Source organism: Athene noctua, chromosome 19 (assembly GCF_965140245.1).
Source record: "Athene noctua chromosome 19, bAthNoc1.hap1.1, whole genome shotgun sequence".
NCBI lineage: Eukaryota > Metazoa > Chordata > Aves > Strigiformes > Strigidae > Athene > Athene noctua.
This window is the reverse complement of record NC_134055.1, coordinates 8243163-8268535: the sequence shown is the minus strand read 5'-3', so window position 1 is coordinate 8268535 and position 25373 is coordinate 8243163. Positions and strand designations below refer to the sequence as shown.

At 39.4% G+C, this 25373-nt stretch overlaps 1 protein-coding gene across 1 annotated transcript; it reads right to left on the bottom strand.

The window, feature by feature from the left end:
• Positions 1 to 285: 285 nt before the first annotated feature.
• MYL10 (myosin light chain 10) lies at positions 286 to 22503 on the bottom strand. The gene is made up of 7 exons (XM_074922774.1): positions 22445 to 22503; positions 14567 to 14653; positions 11834 to 11909; positions 10251 to 10355; positions 6659 to 6737; positions 1556 to 1604; positions 286 to 795 (listed from the first exon to the last, which is right to left on the bottom strand). The coding sequence occupies exons 1-7, from the start codon at positions 22445 to 22447 to the stop codon at positions 697 to 699; spliced, it is 498 nt and encodes a 165-aa protein (XP_074778875.1). The 5' UTR covers positions 22448 to 22503; the 3' UTR covers positions 286 to 696.
• Positions 22504 to 25373: the final 2870 nt, after the last annotated feature.

The following is a 25373-nucleotide window of genomic DNA, read 5'->3' as shown; positions in this document are numbered from 1 at the left end:
ATTGCTGTTATTTCATGGGCAACCTCCTACATATAATAAAGGTACCTCTGAAGGGCAAAATTTGTTATTATTGGTTTCTAAATGCACCTAGGCATATTTTACTATGAGAAAAATAGCCACTATTCCACTTCTGTTCTTTTGCACCAAAGCAAATGAGTCAAGTGGCTTATGAAAGTAGCCACATCACTGAGATGGAGAGGGCATGTTGCATATTCACAAGAGCTTCAGATAGTTTTATTTACACTTTCATTGCTAGGGGCTGTGAAATGGAACAGAATTCAATTTACCAAACACTCTTCCTGGTGCAATAAGTTAGAGGATTTCTCAATTAATACATGGAGCTTATGTATAAAAGACAAGAGGTTAAGCAACACTACAGTGCCCAGTGGACCATCTGGTGAACATTAGGATTGTCAATAAATCACGAAAGCACCAGTTCATCAAGAAAATTCCTTTTCAAACCACTGACAGAAAAAAAAAAAAAAAAGGATGGGAAAAAGCTCACAAAATTGGAATTTTCATCTTTTATAAAAACAGGAGCATTAAATAACTTTAATCTAATTTCAATTGTTTTATTGGTTCTCTTCTGATGACCACATGGCTTCACATGCTGTATGTTTAGCCCTTTGTCTTGCACACAAAAGCATTATGAAATAACTTGGTGCATCATCTCAGGAGAAGCTCATCTCTTTCCTTTTAGTCTTTCTCTTCACCATGGGTGATAACGTAACAGAGGTTCTTATAGTCCAGATTACCAGAGACATCTGGAGGGAAAGCAGCGAACATCTGTTTGATCTGCCAAGCAAACAGGAGATAAGTGTTACAAACATAGAACTGTGGGACAGCAACATGTACTGCTTTTCATTTTCAGCCCAGTCCAGCTCCCTCTGCCTTGATCTGTTAATCACTACAGAAAATTTTTCCTTGGCTTCAGTAAAACTGAAGAAGGAATTAGGACACAACTAGTTAATACAGTCCTGCTAGAATCCCAGCAAGTTCCCTGTTGAAAAGAGCTCTCCCTGAAATCCAGGTAAGCCCTGGCCAACTAATGTACTACAGTCTGCACTCCAGTCTGTTCTTGCCATGAACCAACTCCACTCAATGTCCTCTTCTGAAAATAAAGTCCCTCTAAATTCCTCCTAGCCAGCAGAATCCATGTTCAGTCTCACACAAACCACAAACTCAGTACCTCATTTCAAAACTCATTTTAGATTTCAAACAAAATAACTCTCACAGAAATGGAAACCAGATCACTGTCCCCACCCAAACCCACTTGGACTCTAGTAAAGTCATTGCCCTGCTCACCATAGGAAAGAACAGCGAGAGATAGGCCACGCTTACTCTTGGATGGAAGTCCAAAGAATCTGTTTGACTTTGATTTAGCCATGGAGTTATTCAGACGAGATGCACTGAATTGTTCCTAATTGCTAGAGCTGGCATCAACCTTCTTTCAGTCTGGATTTCAGCTAAATTCATGCATTTAAAGAGGGGCAAATGCTTATTGCTGAATGGTAGATGGAGATAGATTCCTATTTTGAATAAAGAAGGTCCTTACCTCTTCTTGACTGAACCGATCGGCCTGTGTCATAAGCATTTCTTTGATGCTGTTCAAATAAAATGAAATAACCTGATTAAAGGGTGATAATGGCACATGGCAATTCAGATGGCAAGATCCTTCCTGAAGTTGCTTGGAAGAAAATCTGTGTGACCGCATAAATTACAGCTGTTAATCCTTACATGATACCATAAGAGATTTTCTGCGGGCACCCATCAGTGTCAATGCCTTGCTCTGCCAGCTTATTTTGCTTTTGTGACATTTTATAGAGGTTTAAAATTGTTTAAGGTTATTACACTAATTGAAATACAGCAATTTTGTATGCTTATCTTAACCTAAAATGGTAGGTTTTCTCACTTGCTGTTTAAAGTTTGGATCACTTAACAAAACTAAAAGACAGAATATTTTCTGTAAAATCTGAGGATGAAAGGAACAGAGCATGAAATGAGAAAGAGGACTTGAAAGAGAACTCCAACAACTATTCCAAATCATCATCTGAGAATCTTTTTATTTGCATGCAGTCATTCCCAGAGGAGACTGTGAAACTGCATGAGACCTGTTGTATGTCACGGTACAATGTCTTGATCTGGAGTTACAGCACTGTAACAAGGAGCTTATCCCACACACAATCTGCATCCTATGCAATTACATCAAAGAGAATATTTTTGGGACAGCCTCTCAGCTGATTTACCTTCTGCTTTCAAACCCATTGTGGGAAGTCAGTTGAGCATGTAATTTTTTTACCTAAGTTTATAGGTGAATAGAAAAACCAGAAATAATGATTACTGTTTCTAGTTTAACCCTTTTAGATAAAATGTCTTTATATTTCACCCAGTTACTCATGTGTTGAGGGCAGTACACGCGCAATGTGCTGGAATATCCGCCAGCATGAACTCAGTTATATCACATAAACCTCCCTTTCACTTGCACTAATCATTTCCCCTTCCTGTAGAAGAATTCCTATACTAATCTCGAAGAGTTTGCATTCACACTGAAGAGGCAGAGCTGTCTTCTTTTGTCACTACCAAAGGTATTTATACGCTATCAGGACATTTTTTAGATCAGTAAAATGGACTATAAACCTGTGATAACAAATGAGCTGTCTGTTGTACAAAAACAAAAGCTGAAACAAGTACAGATATCTATTTTAGCTTGTAGATTTGAAAAAAAAAAAAAAAAGGCTGTTTTTTTGAAGAATTTGCTCTGCGGAAGTGAGAGCAATAGCTCTTCTGGAAAAGGCCCTTTCTGCTTTTTAAACTGAATATTTATTTCTGCTTTTTAAAGTGAATATTTTAAACTAACTATTTATAATACAAATCATGCCTGCACAGGAACTCTTCCATATGAGTAAAATTCACCTCCTGTGGATGCAGATATTCAGGCAAAATAGTAAAGCTTTCCTTTCTGCTCCCATACACCATGCATCTCAAGTGAAAAAAGTTACACAGATCAAAGCCTAGTTTTGATGGCAAAACTACGACTCTACTTCCTCATAACTCTGACACACATCTTTCCCCCAGTAAAAGGCTACAACAGGGATATAACCCTATTTGTGCAAGAGGCATATACACTTCTGAATGTCTTTCCTATTGGGCAGGGCTCATCTGGAAGGACAGAAAGGGAAAACTGAAAAAAAAAAAAAAAAGATGTTTCTGGGTAATGAATAAGGATCTTACCCACAAGGACAAGAGTGAAAATATCCATGTTAGTTTTAGGAAATACTCTGAAGTCACAGATAGAGCCTGAGCTATTTTATCTATTTCTGCTGCGCTACCTTACCACTTTCTTTACTTAGGAAACTCTTTCGTCCTCTCTTTCTCTCATATTGCTGTTTCTGTTTTGTTATCCTGGCCACTTGTGATATGACTGCATTTTTTGAAGTAAAATTCTCAAATGATCAGTGGGTGCAAGAGTAGAGAGATTATTCTCATCAGCATAAATTGATTATTGGATATATGTTCACTGGGGCAAACAGCATTAGCAAATGTAAATAGGAAGTGTGATACAGGAAGGAGCTTGGTGAATAGAAGGAAGCACTTACAGCAATTTTGTCAGAAGTCACAAATAAACTTCGTTAGCAAACAGGACTACATTAAAAAGAGATCTGGGCACTATGTGTCTTCTATTCACATGCTTAAAGTATTTAGGGGAAAAGAAAAGATCAAATATCTAATTATAATCTTCTGATGCACAGTCCAGTGGGCTCTGGCACACTCATAAGGAAGGAGGACTGAGTTAAGGATCTATGCACATTTTCCATTATTTATTTTATAGGGAAACGCACAGTCACAATTTCCAAAACTGGAGATTATGCATTTTCTTTTTCGTGTATCTTGTTTTCTTTTTTCAAAAACTATTTGCTTCTCAAAAAACCCACAACAATCAGTCTTCTGTACAAAAAAGAATATCCATTTGCCTTGACGTAGGAGTCTCTGTGTTATCTCTTGTCCTGGCTGACATCAATTCCTTCTACAGTTACAAATACTTTGTTGCATTCTTACATTTTCAAAAACTTTTTTTTTTTTTTTAAATTATCTGTGAAACATTTTGATTTTCCACTGGGTTTGCCCTTTCTACAGTGCTGTTTTGGAGAAAAACAGGTGAGTTAGAATGAGCAGTGCTCTACAACTATGATGAGAAACATCATTAGCTCAGCTGAACTAATCTCCAAAGGTCCAGAATGCATGTAAACTCCCTGGATCCATTTTCGTCTCGTACAAATCTGAAAAGTTTTGTTGGCATCAGCATTAGACACAGTTGATGTTGGCCTGACTCACTTTGTCCAATGAATGGCATTTAGGACTGAATCACTGAACCTTTCCAAACACTATGCCAGTTTACACCAGCTGAGAATGTGACCTAAAGCATTTTCTCTTTTTGACATCATGCTATAGGAAGGATTTTATGTGTGATATAACGATGCAGACAAACAAAGTCTGTCATTGAATTTGGAAGGAAGTTATAAACTCCTGGAGCTTCTGGAAAGGTTAGAAGACTCCATCCCCGCTACCATCAGATGGACTAAGTGAGTCATTTCCAGACTAGAGGTGAAAACACGCAGAGGGAAGAGACATAAATATCCCCAGAAGGATGTTAACTCCATGAACACAAAAAGAAGTTCTGATTAAAAGGTCAACATGGCTGGTTTTGCAGAGAAACATCCCAGGGTTTTTTAATATGGAGAAATATTATTTATTAACATTAACTGTCATTTTGAAATGGCTGTATGAGCCAACATAAAAATTATTTCAAAACCTTCCAATGTCTAAATTTTGGAAGCATATGAATAGAATTTAAACCTCAAAGACATTCACAGAATTGATTTTATGGTTTGTTCTGTAATGATCAACATTACCCTCGGGTCTAATAAGTAAACATTATGCTCTGTTGTGGTGATGAACTAAAACAATTGTCTAATGTTAGCAGTGCAGTGGGGGTGGGGACAAGGTTGACCTTTTCCACCAAGGAAAAATAAAAGTATTTCTCTCTCATCTCTATTTTTGAGTGTGATACTGCATTCCTAATTTGCCCCAAACTCCAACTGGCTTTCAGCATCCAAGGAATGTAGAACTGGACAGAGAGTTGCAAGCTGCAGATTTTGTATGCAGTGTATTGTTACAGATAGTGGTGGGAAATATAACATTTCATGGGTTTTGTATTATCAGAAGGTTGTATTTCATGGTTGTGATTTCACTACCGCGTGATCTGGCCTATTTGGCAACAGGCTACATTTTATTCTGATTGTTTGAGTCAGTTCTGATGTGTTTCTCTGACTGTTCTTCCCAAGATTTTTGGATAATGTTAACCCCCAAACAATCAGGATAACTGTTAACCCTCTGTTCCTTCTGATTGTTTGCTATACCCACTTGTGTTTTAATTAATTTGGAAGTTCTTTAGTGAAAAGATTGTCTTTTTGTTTTTATTTTGCATATTGAGTACCATAATAGAACTCTCATATCCACTGGGGTACCGTTATAGAAAAGCATATTGGTAATGGAAACAGATATTGTACGTGAATTTTGTATTTTCAACTAACTTTCATGAGACATCAATAATTTCAAATAATATCATGGAAAACTCCACCTTAGAGGTTCTGGTAAGAGGTTTAGCTTTATTTATCTTATCAAAACATTAGCAGAATGAATTGATGCAAATACAATTCACGGATCCCTAATAAATTTCCTGTACATATTAGGCTTTATAAAATCTACCTGAAATGGCTGCTGCAGTAGAAGTATAGACTCCAAATCCACCAAGGAATTTAAGCATATGAATAAATCTAGGCACACAAAGCATTTCACTGGAGCCATGGGTCAGACCTCCTCGTCCACTGCCCTGATTTGATATCATTTCTCTTCTTTGCCTGAAGGCCTGCTTACACCATTCTGGCAGTGCAAGGAGGATTTACATTTGTGCAATTAGCACTTAAAGTCCTTTTACCTTGCTTTGTTGGTGTAACAGGTTATGAATACAAATTAGGTCCTGCCTCCTCGTTTAAAAAATACCCATATTGACAATAATTTCCACATTATTAATAGTATTATTTGGTTTGGCTCCCACCATATCTAGTGGAATTTTACAGAAAATTATTGTCTAGAAGCAGAAGGCTCAAATGGGAAACACATAACAAGGAAAATGTCCCCACAAAAAGCATGTCCCGGAGTTAATTAAACTGATCATGTATTTAAAAGGGGACTAGCTTCCCCACTTTAGTCGAGCACTCCGAGAGCTAGGCACCAGACATTCATTTTAATTTTACATATGGAGTTAATCTACAAAGAGTCATGTGCTGATTTATATCCAGACCTTCAAAAAAGGCTATCTAATAGCCTACATGTGATTATATTTCCGTTGCCTCTTACAATGTCTGAAGACAATAACATCTCTTTTTGGTATACAAATACATTAATACAATAGTCCAGTCTTTTAACTTTGGCTTACAAACCTAATGTTTGTCTGCCTGACGGGTCCTCTATCTCTTAAAATACTGTAAAAAATATAGCTTTTAAGCAGCTCTTTAAACTTGTGCTATTATTATTATTATTATTATTATTATTATTATTATTATTATTATTATTTTTAAAGGATTTGAAATAAACTTACTAGTCTGCCTTTATGTGGCCTTTTCCTTCTGGGTCAAAAATCTTGAAAGCATTCAGAATGGTTTCTTCTGGGTCCGTGCCTAAAATTAATGAAATATAATTTAGAAACCTGGATGTATTTCTATAGTTGCTGAATACTCGCTAAGTAATTACATGCACTTGAAAACAGTGCAAAATAGAGAATTCTGCAGTTGTAGGTTTGAAGGTTCCTTAAGTCTGCAGCATTTGTCATGTCAGATAAACAATAGAGGTGAATAGTTCAATGCTCAGAAGCTTAAAAGTAATAACTCATATCCATTCTATGTCTGCAGGAGAGAAAACTTCCAGGAACCAGTCTCCAATATCAGTACCCAGAGGATTAGTGGCTTTCAGAAATGAAAATATAACAAACTGTTTCCCTCACTGCCTTCCTTTAATCTTGTACTGTACGTTCCTTGTAAAAACACTTTTTGATGTTACTTGTTCTTCACTATATAGAGAGGTTGTTATTTCCCTCACTAAAGGAAATGGAGCTCATCATAAAATCAGAATGTCAGTGGAATGCAATGGAAACAGGATGATCAATGTAAAATGGTGATCTGCACTTACATTCTGTAGCGCGTTTCCACTTAAGTATTTCCTCATTAAGTGTTACTTATAGAAACGGGTGGTTTAAAGCACTAGACTATGGCTCCAAGATTTTGCTTCTGCTCTTAGCTGGGCCTCCGACTTTTGCTATGACTTCAATTTCCCCGATCTTCTGTTCCCAGCAGTAAAATGATAGTAATAGTCTTCCTTTTCTTCCATCCTTTATCTGTCCCATCTATTTGGACTGGAAAAAATCTGGGTCAGGGACTAGCTTTCACAGTGCCTTGATCTTGGCTGGGGTTTCTGACTATTCTGTAATGCTGCAGATTCTGAGTACACTCACAGTTAGTTTCAACCCACACCAAGGGATATGCTATATACTCCGTTTCTGACTGTTGCTCAGTATTTCAAAATATTATGGTAGTATATATAATACAAATCATTATTTAAAACTGTAGGAAACCAAATTTACAAGCATGTAGACAGACCCATGGACAAATGAAGCTACTTGGGATGCTAAAATGTTGAAAACATGATTTTAAAAAGGTAATAACGTGAAGAATTGCAGTTTCAAAGTTTGCTTCAAAGTTTGGCAGAGATAGAACCAGAATAGAACCCAGCTGAGGCTCCCTGCTCTGACGTCTGCATACACTCCTGAGGCCTTCTTAGTGTTCTTTGTTTACAAGGTTTCACAAGGATTAGTATTAGTAAATATCTTAGTGGATATAATAGTGAATAAACCTAAGACTACATGGTGTCCTCCTTGTGACACACCGGTCATGTATTTTTTTTGCAAAGCTGTAGGCAATGTATTCAAACTGCAATGAATGTATGATCAATACAAAGAGCATTGGTATTTAATGAGTGTTTTGATTGTCCCATGAAGAGAAGCGTCTTCCAGCACTGAGGAGAGGTCTGCATTTTAAGTAGTCACCACTGTGTGGGGGATTTTTTTCCTTACTGTGTTTTACATTTTCTACTCTGTCATATCCTTGGACTTCGGCTTTGAAGAGAAGCAATGCAGCAGGCATTCTTTATTGATTAGCTGGTAAATAAAGTGGTTTCTTTGATGTGCGGCATCTCTGTTTTCTGTACAAATTGTATTATTCTGACTCCCTGTAGAAACAGCTCCATGTGGTTGGCATTAACATAAACTGAGTTTTGTTAGCTGTTCATCTGGCATCATAATCTCAATATATAAAGCTAAAGCTCATCCTGAAAATCCCAGCTTCCCCTTTATGACAGAAATCAATTATAGCACAACAAATTTTACTTAGAAAGCACCTTTCACCAAATTCTCTGAGTGGTACTTAGCTAATAAAGAGTGTTGCAAAATTGCCATATCCACTTCCTCTAGCCCTTTCTCCCTTTCTAATTGCACTACAAAGGCTCTTCATCCCAATTAGTTTTGATTGGGAATGTGCAGTCTTTTGGCTCTGCTTCCTTTGCATGACAAACCCAACCAGAAGGGCATGACAAGCACAGCTGTGATTTTCCCTTCACCAAATGGAAATTAAAAAAACCCTCCTCCTCTGCTAGTAGCCAACAGGAAACCTGCAGACAAGAGGGGTATGCTTTACCATTCACCTTCCTGTGCTGGCTCTGCTTTTAGGCCACACAATTGGCAGGGCCAGACTCCTTGCCAACTTCAGCAATTATAAGGGACAAGAGGGAAGAGGGGAAAGGAAGAAGAGCTCATTTCCCTGCTCTGTGTGACCATAAGCATCACAAATAGACAGAGATGGGTATCAGGGCATCCCACAAGAAACAGTCACATATCCCAGAAGGAAGATTATGGAGAAGGGCACTACCTACTCTGCAAGATGTCATCTGGAATGTAAAGGTGGAGGTACCACAGTGATCAAGACAGATTGATGTCTGGGCAAAAAAATCCCCTCCTCAGTCAGTCTACAGGCCTCTCCATCACCTCTTACGCTCCCCAGACATGCTGTGTTCCTAGTGTATTTCTTTGAGAACCAGCTACATTATTTCTTTCTTTCAGAACTCTCTATTTTCTATTCCAAGCATAGAAAGCTCTTCACTGAAATTGTGCTCAGCAATATAAAGTCAGAATCCAGCAACAATAGAATAAATGTTTATACGAAGATGGGATCAGATTTTTTCATTTTTCTGTTCATTAGTTAATTTAACAAACTTCTGGAACGTGCTTGGCTAAAGCCAGCCTTGCTTTGAAGGTCAAGGCTTTCACCTATCCCTAATGCATATAGGAAGCTAACTAGAGGTTTCTCTTGGCCTCACGCTCCCTCTCTTGCAGTTTCTAGCCATTAACAGTATAAGACATAAAACTAAATTACTAGCTCCCACAACAAATTCAGTACCCACGTTTTCTGAACTCCCTACAGTGACCCCTATATATTCTGTGGCAGTGGGCAAAATCCCTCTTCCTTATAATTGTGAATCCACTGAGATTAAATTATTTCAATTTATCCAATCTATTAAGTGAAATCTCCATCCAATGGCAAAATCACTATTGGCCTCAAGTGGAACCAAGGCTGGGCACTGGGTTACAACTAATACAGCAAATGAGTGAAGGTCACATTGTTCCTTCATGCCCTATAACTGCAAGGAAGACGAAGAGGTCGTGTTTGCATAATGAGCCAAAGGAGTGCAGAAGGTTCTTTTGTAGAAATACTGAAAATACTTTGAAATCACCTAACACTGGGAGTGATACCACTATAGCATGAGCAACAGATTTCAGCCTAGGAACCTACTGACGGTGAATAACTCATCTGCACTGTGCTCCAGGCTGCTGTGATTTCATTACTTTCTGGAGCTCAACTTACCACTTTCATGTTAGCTTATGTAAGCTGAAATCACATCTTTGAATTGTCCTCTGGACCGTCCCTTAGCCGTTTTATACTTCAACTCTGTCTGCAAAAATGGAGATCACTCCTTGCCTTTAAGCATTGTTCTGTGGATACATTATTATAATTTGCAAGGTGCTGAGATATTTCAGTGCTGAGGATCTTTGACAGATACCTCTCCAAGCCCCCAAAGGTACTTACCTTTCAGCTTTTCCCCAAACATAGTAAGGAAGACAGTGAAGTTAATAGGACCTGGCGCCTCCTTCACCATGTTTTCAAGCTCTTCATTCTTGACATTCAGACGACCTGCAGCAGAGATCATTTTTCATAATAAATCACAAATTGTGTTTCAAAAAATGATTCCCGTTCATCTCCTCCCACTGGGGAGCTCAGGGCTCTGTGCAACTTTGCTAATAACATGGTAGAACACAACTCCAGAATACCCCAGTGTAAAGTAAATTGGCACAGTCAGCTCTAAGATCAAAGGGTGACTGAAGGAGTAAGACGGATAAATAATACGGATGTGGCCAGCAGTGGACAAAAGAAGAGGGACTTCCAAATAAACTGTTTTTCTTTCTCTCTTTTTTTTTTTTTTTTTTTACCTCAGGTGAAAGATGGGCCCCACTGATATTAATATAGCAGAGTTCAAAGTAACTGAAGCAAATCCAAGGTCTCAGTCTTTGCCCTCCTGTATATTGAGAGGCCTTTCTGAGTAGAGGGCAGATGGATGAGTTGAATAGTCATATCCCTTCCCCATCCTTGTGCAGCCCTATCCCTTCCCCATCCTTGTGCAGTCCTATTGATGAGAATTTAGACCCTGGCAACCTTACTCAAATTGAGTAGTAATTTGCTGTGACTGTACTTTATAGGCATTGAGGGGTTTCACTGAACAGGAAAGATATCAGAACTTGGCCTTAAGTAATAAATATTTCAGGCTAACAGTAGCTACAGGCCAAAGTTTGCAAACCTCGTTGTCACAATAAAGAGTTCAGGAGCTTCTGCTCTTTGCACTGACTCTGCTGGCGTCTGATTCCACCCCAGGGAGCACTAAAGATTCTTATCAAACTCTTTTTAATAGGATCCAGATGGCAAAAGCCCAAATGCGTACATCACTGTTCAAGCCTCCAATGTTGCAACAAGGATATAACTCCAGGTTTGGGATCATGAGCATTTTGATTTTTTCCTTTCCTTGGGAAGATTTGCTTTAAGCTGCTTGATACTATCAGGATTGTGATGCACATGGAACGGACAATACCTAATCTCATGACATGCACATTCCACCCCGCATAAATGCACAGAACCTCACATGAAGTCCTCTTACTTTTGTGTGGGCAGAGGGACAGCTAGGGCATGACAACAACATTAATTGGTAGATATTGCATGGCTCCTACATGAAAAAGGTGTAGCCTGTGAAGCCTGGATTCAGAGGCAAATCAGAAATGCCTGGCATGGACCCCTGCTTGGGTGGGCTTTTTATGAAATAGTTGTAGGGGAGGAATCAGTGCCTTTGGAGAGTTGCCAGCTGCACAGCTCTGTTGCACCCACCAGAGAGTCCCAGAGAGACCTTCCTTTTGCTTCTGAAACGGGCTGCTTAGGAGACTTGCCAGCTGGAGCCATGTAGTAAGACAGCAACTACCATAAAGGAGGAAGATCAAACCGAACAGGTTTCATTTTGCCTCCTGTGTATCTCATTATTTCCTCCACTGTAATTCTAATACAAACTTTTCTTGTGTGCTTAAAGTTTAAACTGTATTTCTTTTATTTAATTACTACTGCCAGTTTACCCAGTGCAGCAAATGTGTCTCTCAAGTCCGCTTTGTCAATAAAGCCGTCCCTGTTCTGATCCATGATGGTAAAAGCCTGTTGGGAGGAAAAGGAAAATTTATTGCCATTGCCATGTTGCACTGGACAGTGCTACAATCACAAACATCAGTCCTGGGGGGTATTATAATCATGCTGTAAAAAAAGAATATTTAACTTCCTTTGATTCATCCACATCATGCCACATCATTGCACTTTCCTCACTTTCAACACATTACTGTGTCTTGGCAAGGGGCTTAATTAAACCCACCCAAACTTCTTCTTACTAAATTAATGCTCAGTGCAGTGTGTAGCTGGGCTGAAGCCAATGCTGGCAGCTCCAACCATTCAGGCCTTAACCCATAAAAGTTTGATTTAGGGAAGCCTTAGTTAGGGAGGATTTAGTCAGTGGATTCTCTGTGTGTTCTGTGCCTTTCCCATACCTCGTTCCTTTGTGCAGCTATCAAATTCTGTAAGACATTTAATTACTGTGGATATCTCTATCAAGCAAAAGTCAATTTCTTCTAGGCCTTAAAATGATCCATCATAAAGAGAGAGCTGAATTTTCAAAGGTACAGAGAAATGCAGGTTTCACAATATTATTTATTCAAAGTTTGTTTCCCTTTCTAATAAATTGTATCCTTCAGACTGCACTATGTGCTCTGACTGACCTTGATTTGTTGACCTTAAAAACTTCTTGTCAGGCAAAATTTAACTTTTGATAGTAAAAAACCAGTTGTTTTTCTGCTTTCAGCCTATACACAATTTATGTACTCTGACCATTATTTACCAAGCCAGCTAACTGCCTATCTATCTATTTACATGTCTGTCTATTCACTGCCATCACACTTTTAATTGATTTAGAAAGATTTTAATGACCTGAAATTCTCCTGGTCATACTAAGGGGAATATTAGTAGAACCAGGCATGTCTCTGAAGCTGGTTATCTGTCTGACATGCACATCAATATGAGAGTGTATCTTTACAATCACCAGGAATTATTCTTACTTCAGTATTATTATAAAAGACAGTGTTCTCCTGAGAATACAGCTAGTCCATTGCAGCTACAGTAACCTGCAGAGTTTTAAAGTCTACTGCTCTACAGAGTGCACTTCTTTCCATGATCATATTATATCAACATATATTCATGTCGTTTTCTAGTTTCTTACAAAGCCCCACTGCTCTCGTTCCAGTTTGCCCATGTGATTACTTGCAGCATGAGTGTTCATAACCCTTCATTTACCTGCCAAGCCATCATCTCATAAAAAATTAAGCCTGGCTCTTTAGAGTTGCTTTCCCTCCTTTTGGGAAGGTTTGGTTTAAATGGTGATCCCCCGATTTGGAGGCAAAACAGCAATGCTGAAACATTTTCTAGTGAGCTGGTTGAAATCTCTAGGTAAAAATGTTCTGATCAAAACCAGCTTTTCAGAAATACTTGTCCCAATTATGCCATTTTTAGACACAACATGGTGTTGGTTTTCACTGGACTACTCCAATGCTTCATGCTTTTGCTGTTATTCTGCCACCATCCTCCCAGAAATGCTCTTAGAATTGTCTCATTTAGAGTTGATCAAATGTAGCATTCTGACCAGTTCTTTTTGTTGGTACATCTTCAAACAGTAGTCCTTGGAGAAAGTAAAGCTGGAGGTTCATAGGATATGGAGAAGAGGTGGGAGAAGAGTGTTAAACATGTTTCCATTAATTGTGGGGAAAAAGTTAGTGGTTTCAATTAATTTACCTGGGTCACATTCACAATCCTTTGCATGAGTTTTCAGTCCCATTCACCACTGAGCTTTACTGGTGGGAATCCTCATGAAAAGTGAAGTTGAAAGCCGCATGCACAGAATGAAACAGTAGCTATTTATCACATTAGATATTGCTTTAGAGATGTGAGTTAGCAAAAAATAGGGGGAAAATGAGTAATTTAAAATTACAAACCAGTGAAAAATGTGATGGCCTCACAGATATTCTAGAATGTCCACCCAGAAAAAAGAGCATAACCTCATCAAACAAATCATCTGTCTTTAATATGCTTCAGCTTTTATGCCAGCCCATTAGATTTACTGTCTCACAAGTGACTGGTCAAGGGATCTACAGTGCATGGTAATACCAGATTCTTTGGGAGCTAAAAGATGTTTACTTAGTTAATCTCAACATGTTGTTTTGTTTTATTGGTATTTATGGAGAAAGTCAGATGAGGGCTTCTTAGTTTTTTTGTTTCTAGTTTGTGGGCAGTATTAGAAGGGCACAGAAGAATATTTTCTATTGCTATTGTGGAACAGTTCACTAATTAAAGCCCTGGTTCAGTAAGGCATCTCTATTCACTTAGAACTATTCTTATTTAAAACACCACTTAAACTTAACTTTAAACATGTGCTCAAGTGTTTTACCAAATCAGGGCTAAAGAGGATGAGATGATAGTTTGGCTCTATTCTGGGGCGGGGGCTTGGGGGCTTTTCAAATAAGTCTAGAGCTTGAAACAGGAGAGTGGGGGGAGGGACAGAAAGAAGGAAAGAAAGAATGAAAGAAAGAATGAAGGAAAGAACAAACAAACACACAAGGAAAATTATATACCAGCCAAAACCACAAAGATGATTCAGAAAACAACTGTGTGTTCTATTAAAGCAGATGGAGAATTGAATGAGGATTACAAACAAAACCTATGTTATTCATTAGCAATGACAGCAGACTGTAGAGAACAGCAGAGTAGGGACCAACCTCTTTGAACTCCTGGATCTGGGTTTGTTCAAACATAGAGAATACGTTGGAACCACCTTCTATCTTCTTCTTTGCCTTTTTTGGAGCCTGTAATACAAATAAGAAGATCAGATATGTATTACTTTGTCTGTTAAGCACCCACGAAAACAAGTCCCATCTTTAACAGAAGTTAAAATATATACAGTCAAGTAATACAAGAGCATTGTGTTTCGTTATGATAAGGTTTACATTTCAATCCTATATATATATATATATATATATATATATATATATATATAAATGAGATAACAAAGAATGCTTTAGTAACAGATGAATCTCTCACTGAGGCTTTTTGCCATTTTCTTGCTCTGGCCTGGAACCTGACAGCTCGGATAAACAAGGACAGCTTGACACTGTGCTCCCTTAAAAAGGTGAGGGGCCCAAAGTGTGGCTCTGAATATCACATCTGGTCCACTGCTTGTTTCCCCAAGGAACTGCCTGTTCCTTGGGCAGAGTCACCTGTGCCAGACCATTTGATGCAGGAGACTGCTCCCCCTTCCACAGTGGCTTTTCAGAGCTCTGTACTAGGGGAGGAGTGATGCAAGCTCATAGTTTTACTTGGAGATGTAAGCTAAAATTCCCAACCTGCTGTTCTCAAGAAATACGATTCAGGTAAGTGGCTACACGTCACTTCCAGTCCCCATGCAGGGCCAGGCAGCCAGACTCAATATGAGGCCCTATATGAACACTCGGTTCTAGAGCTATAAAGGGAAATGATATCATTCCCTACTCACACAGAAATGTTCAGAAGTCTGCTCTGTCTCAGATTCTTCCTACATAGGGACACTTCTACACTTGAAGGACAGTCTATATTCTTGACACTACACTACGTCACCTTACTAGCCCATATAATTTTAATATTCAAGATAATAATCTTAAATAAAAGGGAGGGCCTGATTTTATCACTATTCTGTATCTGAAGACTGAGACAGGGAAAGACTAGGGAAAGAGCTACAAAGATATCTAAGAATCTAATGATCACTAAAAATCAGTCAGAACTACACTTCATGATATATCTCTAAATAAGGGCCCAACCAGCTTGCCTAAGACAATACAGTTCTTGTTCTGCAGTAAAGAATAAAATCTGTGATTCCTAAGGATTACAGATATGTTTTAACCACAGCATTATCCTTACTTGGGGAAGGATAATGAGCTACATCGCCTTTTGAGTTCCCTTCGAGACAGATTATTTTTCGCTTTACCATTTTTACTTTTAAACTTCATCATCATAGTCCCACCTGGTTCTCATGTCATGGAAAATTAGTCTTACTTAGTTTGGGCTATTCTGTATGAAACAGAAGGCAACTTCTACTGTCTCCTTTCATCAAAATAAAAAAGCCTGTGAAAGTTCAAATTCAATACTGATTTCAAATATCCTGAGGAGCAGAGCAGCTCAACGAAATATTCCCACTTGACTCTGTTTGAAGTATACATTGTCTGATCAATTTAATTTGCCAGGCAGATTTCCACACTTATCCACCCTGGTTTAGATCCCAGGTTGAAAATTAGGGCTGTGGTAGACACTCCCCCACATACCCACACTTCAGACCTGTCAAACTTCAATCAGCTAATGCAAAGCACTGAAATCTGGAAATAGGAATGGAAAATAAAAGAAAAATGTATTTGTAGTGAGGTTAAAAACAAGGATAGAATGCCACCACAGGCATGGAAAAAAAGTGAATAAGTGGAATGTTTAATGAATTCAGAAATATTGATTTTGGAATAAACAGATTCCCTCCTCCTCCTACACATGAAATAAGTGTTATTTTGAACAGTAATGGGCAATCTTCCATGTAACGTGAGGTGCCTGGTGGAGGTTTTCAACACTTCCAGATCGAATGGAAATATTAAGAACAATCCTGCGTATTTACATGTATTTGTTCCCTGAGGTAAAAAGAAAGCAGATGTTACCCAGCAGAATGTACTGCAACAAGCTGTCTGGGGGAACTGACCACAGGGCACAGGGCTGGCCTCAGCGTTTTCAGACGGGGTAGTAAAACTGGTTCTCCTGTGCTCACGTAACTGGTCTTTATGAAGATGAAACATGCTTTACCATTCTCATGCTCTGCTCTGCCGTGACCAAATACAGCATCAATATTGAGCATGATAAATATTCCCCGTGCCAGCAAACAATTTGCATCTTTTTAAGCGAGCACCGCAATGAAGGACAGTGGGCTCCAGCTCCAGATTTTGTTAACTTTAAATGCCAAACACTGGAAATAGCTGCATTATTCCTCAGTTCAGTGGGATCTCTGTGCTGTAGGGCTTTAAGCAAGGATTGTAACTCTAAGAAAGGATCAGATAAACCCAAAAGCTGTAGCTCAGTATCTATTAGAAACAGACCAGCAACAAAAAAAACCATCCAAAAGTTTCTTTACATTAGTGAAGTCCTATTCAAGGTAAAAAATATTGAAGAATAGTTATCCAGAGAACAATCACTGTACTAGGAGAAATGCATCCTAGCATTATATTTGTTCAGTTTTATTCTCTGGTTAGTCAACTCCAGGGTTGATAAAGGAGATCAGTGGCCATGTTACTCAATCTATCTTTAGTTTTTCTGCCGAAGCTCTGGGTGTGGATCCTATTTATGATCTGCTCACTTGTGGAATGGGGCTGAGACCACCAATACATTTCACAGGGGCCAATGAACAGCTGTTGGATGGGAATGGCTTTCCATCACCAGTTTCAAGATAAGTCTTTTGGCATTAAACGTATAGAGCATCTTAGATTATCAGTCTCCCATTTGTTGTATATGCGGTATTGGGAATAATTCATCTGCTCTGAAAGGCTAGGAAATTCATAAGCACAGAAAGAATCTGCACCTTGATTTTTCATGACTGGTGGGTAGGCAGGCTCTATGAAGACTGAGAGATAAGTAGGTAGAGGAGGAACAAAATACAGTACATTGTCACTGTCTTTCTGGTGGGTAAGTTAAATTAAAAAACAGCACTAGGAGCATAGAAATAGGTCTGTGCTGCTGTCTGAAAACTACAAACCCTCCAGAATTTTTCAATTAATAGAACCAGGATTCTGACTCTCAAGTATCTCTCTGAAAGAATGGCATAGTAAAAATAACAATACAGAACTGAGCAAACATATGGTTTCTAAACTGTCAAGGATTTAGTAGGTGACCTACAGAGGATCAAGTGGGTGACTGACACATCACTTCTGTCTGCCTTGATTTCCCCATTTGTAAAATGCAAAGTGTGCCAAGCTGCACTTTGCAAAGATAGCTGCTCTATCTTTGCAACATGTGCTCTGAGACTGACATACAAAACATGCCAGATGAGAAACTGAAGAGCCGAGGGTCCCCTGGGCTCGGATTCCAAGGCCTCAATAGCACAGCAGTGAGAAGAATGTTGCAACAACTGAACAAGCCTATTAATATTCCTGCCTGAGTGTATTAATCATCCTATTGTGAAGAAAACAACACTTCACTTTAGAAGAGAAACCACAGGCTTGTCGCATATCACTCATTTGTCTTACTAGTGTTAACACTCTCTCAATTAGCCTGGATTTTAAAGGGATTTGGTTTTGGTTTTTGTGTTGTGTTGTTTTGTGTTTTTTTTTTTTTTTTTTTTAATGGTTTGGTTTGGTTTAGAAGATTTAGATGAAAAAATGGAGCCATACCAAAATCTGGTCCCAAGAAAACTGTTGAACCAGACATTTGCCATGAGCTGAGTTTCCTTCACTGAGGTTCTTTATATTTTTCCTCTCTGGCAGTGTCAGGGAGCCAGAGAGAACAAGGATAGTGCAGTGACACAGGTAGGCAGTGTGTGCTGCCTTCACCTCTCTGGATATAGGAATAGGGATTCATTTTTTGTATGTTGTGGGGCAGGAGGGAAGTGTGTATTCAAGTGAATCAGAGTGAAAAGATCTCTGATTTCAGGGTGACCTAGAAGAAGAGGGACAGGGAATCACTTTATATCTCTACAGGCAAAGGAGAAAGATGAAATACTTAGTTCTTACTTCAGAATGTGAGGTGGTTTTTACCCTGATAAATTCATAAAAGGCTGGTGGTAGAGCAGGTCATGACACATAAGACACGAAGGAAGTGACACTGGATTATTGCAGAGCTTTATCATTTCAGCTCTTCAATGAATTCTGAATACAACCCAGAGAAGTATGGTAAAACAGGCAAGTTGCTGCAAGATAAACAAAGGTTCAGCTCCATTACTGGTGCTACTCTGCACTGACTGCTCAGGTGCACACTTCTACCCTTCAGTAAGTATGAAGTAACCAAACTCTACTCAGCATTTTCTGCAGAGCAAGAATGCCTTCACAGGCACTCAGGCAAAATGGACAGCACTCTGCCAGAAGCCACATTTTTAGTTTCGTTTGGGAAGGTCAGTTCCCTGCTTGGCCCACCATGCCTTAAAACACCCAGAAAATACTCTTAATAACTGAAGATGACACAGTTTGATATTCCTGACAGCCAAAGTTGAAACACAAGCAAAACCACTTCCCAACTCAGCAACTTATTGTGTCTTCTTTTAATTGTTTTACCAGAGAAGACACCAATGGATAAGCAGGTCTCTTGGGAGGGAGTCCTTCAGAGAAAAACAGTGGTATACGCTATTAAGAGCCTGATTCTGTTGTCTTGTACCCTTATATGTTCATTCGGCCCAGGGCAAACTAAACATAAGATGCTACCAGCTTTAAATTGCACTGTTTCACATTTTATACTTCCTTCCTCTGCAACTACATCCGTGACTACAGAAAAGACAGAATCATCCATCATCTTGCTCAGATTCTGTCCCCTACTGTGATCCACAGTATGATGTTAACTCTGAGTTACTATTACTTTTTCATCCATCACACTCTCTCCTTGTTTTTCATCCACTCTGGGATCTCAGTGCTGACATTTCCTGTCTTTGCATTTTTGCTATCATTGAATCCAGCTTCTGAATCAAAAGTTACATCTCAGGCCCATCCAAGGGATTTTTGCAGCACTGGCCAGGATTTGTGTTGATTATTGTCTCACTAGATTGCTCTGCTGAGATAATTTACACTGTATCTCCACTAAAGATCCCAGCTATGAACAAGGCGCCCTTTCTTAGCGTGGTTTAGGTACTTTTCATGGCAGGTGAGCAGCATAAGGCCAACCCAAGTGCATGCCTTTGAGGGAACAGTCTAGAGGAACAAGCAACATAAACTGCTCTAAGGGCATAATTTGCATTTCAAACAGGTAACAGCCTCAGATCATTCAAATAAAAACCCACGTTATCAGAACTGAGAAACAGAAGATCTTTTTATTACCTGCTCCACACTCACAAACAGATCCCTCCCTTCTCATCCTCACTCCGTTTTCTGTGTAGCCCCAGCCTCCCACACACCCACACAGACACACACACCTTTGATCCCTGCTAGATACAAAAATCTGTTGGACTGCATCCTCCCTGCTTCACACTCCCCTACACTAAAGCATTCTCCTTTGCCCCACATAAAATCCCTTCCCCAACACAGTCTCCTTTTTGTCTTGCACAGATACACAGAGAGAATGCATTATCTCCCAAAACTTAGCTCGGAACAGCAGATAACCTCTCCAACCACAGACTGCTCAACCTCTAAGACACAAAATTCACCAGCTGCTTTCCCCGCTCAACAAATTTTCTTCTCTGGCATACACATATCCTCCTGCTTCACATAAACAGATGAACAGTCCCTGTCCACGTACGCAGACCTCTGTGCTGGCAGACACACACCTTTGTACACATACATGCCTATGCAGAAGCCGACACAAACACTTCAACAGTTATACAACTGGCCACATTTTCAGCTAGTGAAATCAGCATTGCTCCACTGAGGTCAGTACTTGTTTCAGTACAGGTGGTACATTCCAGACAGTTAAGCAGGCTGCAAAACACATTTGATCAGAATGCAATCTATTTTTGGGTACGCAGTTCCCTTCAGCATACAGAATTTGCTACAAGGTGTCACTTGAACTGAATAAACAGGAATGTTCGGGGAATAAGAAAAGGGTTTCCCTCTCCTTCCTTCCACCTCTCTTCTTCCCTTCCTTCTCTCCATCAGCACAGAGCAGGCGGGGAGACATCACAGACCCGACTTCACTGAAATTCCCGGGAATTAACGGAGAGCCGTAGACAGTTCTCAGAACTCCATTCCACAGCACTTGTGTGGTCTGCTCTTGTTAGAAAAATTATCTCCCTGAACCCTGCCTCTCTCACTCTCATCAGCCCTGTATGTCAGAGCCTAGTAGCACTGGCTGACTTGTAATTATTTTTTACTATGCTGCTTTGTCTGCACTAATCCTTTGAAAGTAGCTTTACTGCACATCTGAAATATTATGATGCTATAAAACCTCTGTAATATTTATAAATCCCTTAAGACATCATAAAGAGAGAAAAAAACCTCCCCACAGAGTTCATCTAGCATAATTACATATACATTTCCCTCTGATTAATAAAAAATGATCACTTCCTTATGTAAAGATATTCTTCAGCTTTCTTTCATTAAGGCTATTTTTTCTTTCCATTTTAAATCTGTTTCATGTCTCCCTGTATAGTAAGGTACCTCAGAAGATATTTTCCCAAAACAAAAGGCACAATGAAAAGAACCACCACCGAGAATCCAGTTGAACTGGGAGCAAGCAGACAGATTAGTCTCAGTATATTTTCACATCTCCTAACTTAAGCAATTTCACCACAGAATGTCCTGAAATATCTTCAAACATACAGTATCATTGTACTAAATAGGAGGGAAGAAAATTGGTAAACAAAATTTTAAGAGAGAAGGGAAAAAGAAAATCTAAGACCCAGCACTTGCCACCCACCCCTCAAAAGGGCTTGCTTAGACTTCAGTGAAGCTGATTAAAGGGAAACCTGTAAACCCACAGATGAAGAGGCATCATCAGCACAAGGCACTGCTCACTTCTAAAACAGTGGTGAAGAACATGATTAGTGGCTTGCATGCTCAGTGTGAAACCACCAACACTGGGCTTGCGCTGACTGAAACTAGAACTTAGTTTTGTGCGTGGATTTTAGAAGTGACTTTGAGTGTGGTTTTATCCTGCTCAGAACAGCACTTGGATCACATTCGTCACCTGCTTAAATGGGATCAGGTTTGAACTAAGCTTTGAGAAAGGTTTTCATATAGAACTCCCTCTCCAGTGTTCTCCAGAATCAAATATTCCATAGCCCCAGGGAGCCACAGGGCAGCCTGAAAAGGATCTGCGAGAAGGAGAAAAATAAGGAAAGAGAAAATAATCTGCTTTTTTTTTTTTTTTTAATATTGTTGTCGTCATTCCTCTGAATTTGCAGAAGACAAAGATAGAGCCCAATCTGCCTGCTGCTCCTTAGGCAGTTCTTTGCTCCTTGGAATCACATCAAATGCACCATTGGTGCAGAGGTGGCTGCTGGAGTCCCAGAGATAAAAGCCAACAGTGAGCAGGGCAAAGACAAGACACAGAAATTTCTGCAGTACTTCCAACTTCTCCCCACCATCGCACAAGCTATACAGTTAGAATTATAGAGACATCCCTTTCCCTCACTCCCCATCACACCATAGCAGACCGTAGCACTAATTAACACCAGCCGTGCCAGTCACTGCTGCCCTAGTGTCTTGGAAACAGATGCACAAGCTCTTCCCTTCAGCAAGTACATCTGTGTTCCCTACCTTACTCATTTGTTAAACACATGCAGAAAAGTCCTTGGAAGTTCACAGCTCGCTCTGTGGGATGTATCTCCATTCTGGATGTGATACTAACTATGAGATTTCATGGGGTCCAGTGTGGTCATTACTGCTTTGTTTGAACTGTTGGAATCAGAAATAAATACAAACGGAGGTAAATAGACAGACATGGGAAAGAATAAAACCTACCATACTGCTGCTGCTCCTTCCACCCCTTCTCTGCCAACTAGTCAGCCAGCAAACACAAAGCCAATTGTCTCTTTATATAGTGTCACCAAGGAATAAAAATATGCCTGCTCCAAGTTTAGACAATAGATGTAAGGTTGGAAAAGTGCAGTAATTGGATCCCAATACCATTCCAAGCATCTGTTCCATGCATGGCTTTTGCTTTCACAGAAATAATGCAGTAGATAAGTATAGAAGGCAGTTGGGATACAGCTGTACAGCACTCACAGTAAGCTAGAGCTGAAGGGGCTTTCCCATGTACTTCTAAATAATGAACACAGGGCATGCACTAAAAAGACTTTAAGTGGACATGGCATCCTGAAAAAGCAGAAAGAGAAACACACTCCTTGAGAAAATGCAGAGGAAACTAGCAATAAATCTCGGCCACTGAGATGTTTGGTATCTCCAGAGTCTGGCACATTCATTCAGAGCTCCAGAAAAAAGACTGAGGTTCTGCATAGGTGCATATAACTGGGAAGTATGCCAGAAAAGCACTGCTCTGCAGATGCCAATAAAGTGACTCAGATCAGCTCTGTTTTCCCTGAATCTATCATACATGCCTGAAGTCCAAGGGCCAGACCTCAAGCTACTGCAAACTATGAAAACTCATGGACTTCAAAGCATGAAAAAAGAGAAGTGTAGCAATGAATATGGTGTTGAGAGCAGGAGAAAACAGAAGGCAGCATAGGAACCACAAGGACCGTGTCTCCCAAGGAATGCTCATGGACATTAACACATACACATCCCATCTGATGCATAAATCATGTTTGGCATTATCACAATGGGCCAAAACATTAACCAGTACAAAATGCATAATTCCAAGGACATGAAATTGTATTTCCTGAAGGTCTACTCTGTGTCTGCAAGAGTATCACAGGAACACCGCTGCATTAAAATCGGCAGCAGCAATACATTTCTCAGGAACATACACTAGGATCTAAAATATGTGTCTATATCAGTCTCAGGAACATATACTCACATCTAAAATACGTGTCTGTATCAGTCACACTAACCTTGAGTCACGAAAGTGCTTAACCAGTCAACTGAACTTTAGGACAGACAACATTTGGTTAAGAATCTAGTTGAACAAGGACCTTGTTCCTTCTCCAGGTCCAGCCCCTTGCAGTGCTGTCATCTCTAATCTTAGATGTGACTGCATGCTCTTCAGGGCAAGGACTATTTTAGCTGTTGTGAAGTACCTTGAACACTTACACGGATAACTAAGTAATAAATAAGCAGAATACAATTCATCTGGCTTTAGCAAAATTGTCGTGGATACAAGTTGGAAGTTAGCCTAGTGTTCATCGTTCTGACTTCAGTGACATTATACCAATACTTGGTGTAACACAGCATAAAAATAAACCCCTCAGTCCATAAGCCTTCAACAGCCTGCTGGATAGCAGATCCAGATCTGTATGCTAGGTGGAGTTTGCTAATCTGAAAAAGTCAAAGTAAGGTTTTTGAGGAAAATCTTACATAATTTCAAAGGTTCGTTGTGATAAAGACTTACCGTGTTCACTGGGTTAGATCCTGATTCATCAAAGCTGTTCAGCATCCGCCTAAATATAACGAAGGAATAGATCCACTGAAATCAACATAATAGCTCACATACTCACATTTAAGAATATGTTTACTTGTTTTGCACGATCAGTGCTCTAACCCTACCAAGACAGCCAAAGGAGCAGCAGCCTTGTCACTGAGTTCCCTGGGCCCAGGATTCCATCCTGTGAATTTTGTGTCCTTTTTTGGAAGAATACTTATCTTTCCACCCAGCCATTTCATGAGGTTGTCCTAACAGTTCTGTTAACAGAGCCTTTGTACTATTTCTTTGGGAGTTTTGTTTTCTCTTATCTAGTATATCATCAATCATCGTTATCATCATCTATTTACTCCGTAGTTTTCTGGCTTGATCTGCAGACATTTTCCAATAGTGCATGTATTTTCTACATTGATCTTTGTCATTTCACAGAATTTTTATATTAAATGGATTCTTCCAAGCTGTTTTTAAATGACATGACATGTTAAGATAAAACCCACACAATACTGTGTGTTTGTAATGCACATGTCCTGAGAGACCAGAACCCTCTCTGCTTAGTCTATAAAACAAATCCACAGAGGAATTAAGGGAGACATACATCTTGACTTTAAAGGTCTGCTTGCTTCTGCAACTGCCTCCAAATTATAGAAAGGCTCCAGACTGGAGAGGGGAGGGAGAGAAGGGGGGAATAACATAAGGACTGAAAGAGAAAGGCTTGAATTTAATTGCCCTAAAAATTTCAATCATTCAATCTGGTAATTAGAGAGCTGGCTGATTCAGAAGGCAATTTCATTTGGAAAAAAAAAAAAAAAAAAAATAACCCAACAAGATAATTGATGCTAAGTGAATATTTTACCTGAAATATTAAATACCAAACTTAAGTCTGCCTCCAGGGCCCTTTCTGCTACCCCTTTTTGATCTGTCTTTCTACTTCTTTGTATTTTCCTCTCACATGACTCAACAGAACAGGACACTCCTTCAGAGAATCAGATTGTCACAGGGACAGGTTTATTTGAACTCTCTCTGCTGTGAAGGAGACAACATAATGATTTATTAGTGAAGAAAATAATAATAGGAAGTCTCCTGAGATCCAGCCTGGCTGCAAATCTCAGTGAGATTTTCCAGTGTTGAGTCTCTGTGTCTGTCTGCCCATAAGCAAGGGTTGATGTCCTACCACAGTTAACAGCTTTCTTTTTCCAGCTTATCAAGTACAGGGTAACAGCTTGCTTTATGAACTTAACAATACTTAACAGAATGTTTCATGTTTAATTCTGGACTCTGTGATGCTGCAAAATGATACTTAAAGGTAGATCTCTGCAGTCATGCAGAGCACTGTGGATGTCAGTGTCACAGGGG

Bases quoted from the DNA above. Each gene is read 5' to 3' on its own strand.
- MYL10 (XM_074922774.1), bottom strand. The intron at 6,738-10,250 runs GTAAGTACCTTT...CATTAATTTTAG, and splicing joins GTTTGGGGAAAAGCTGAAAG to GCACGGACCCAGAAGAAACC. The intron at 796-1,555 runs GTAAGGACCTTC...TTTGCTTGGCAG, and splicing joins ATCGGTTCAGTCAAGAAGAG to ATCAAACAGATGTTCGCTGC.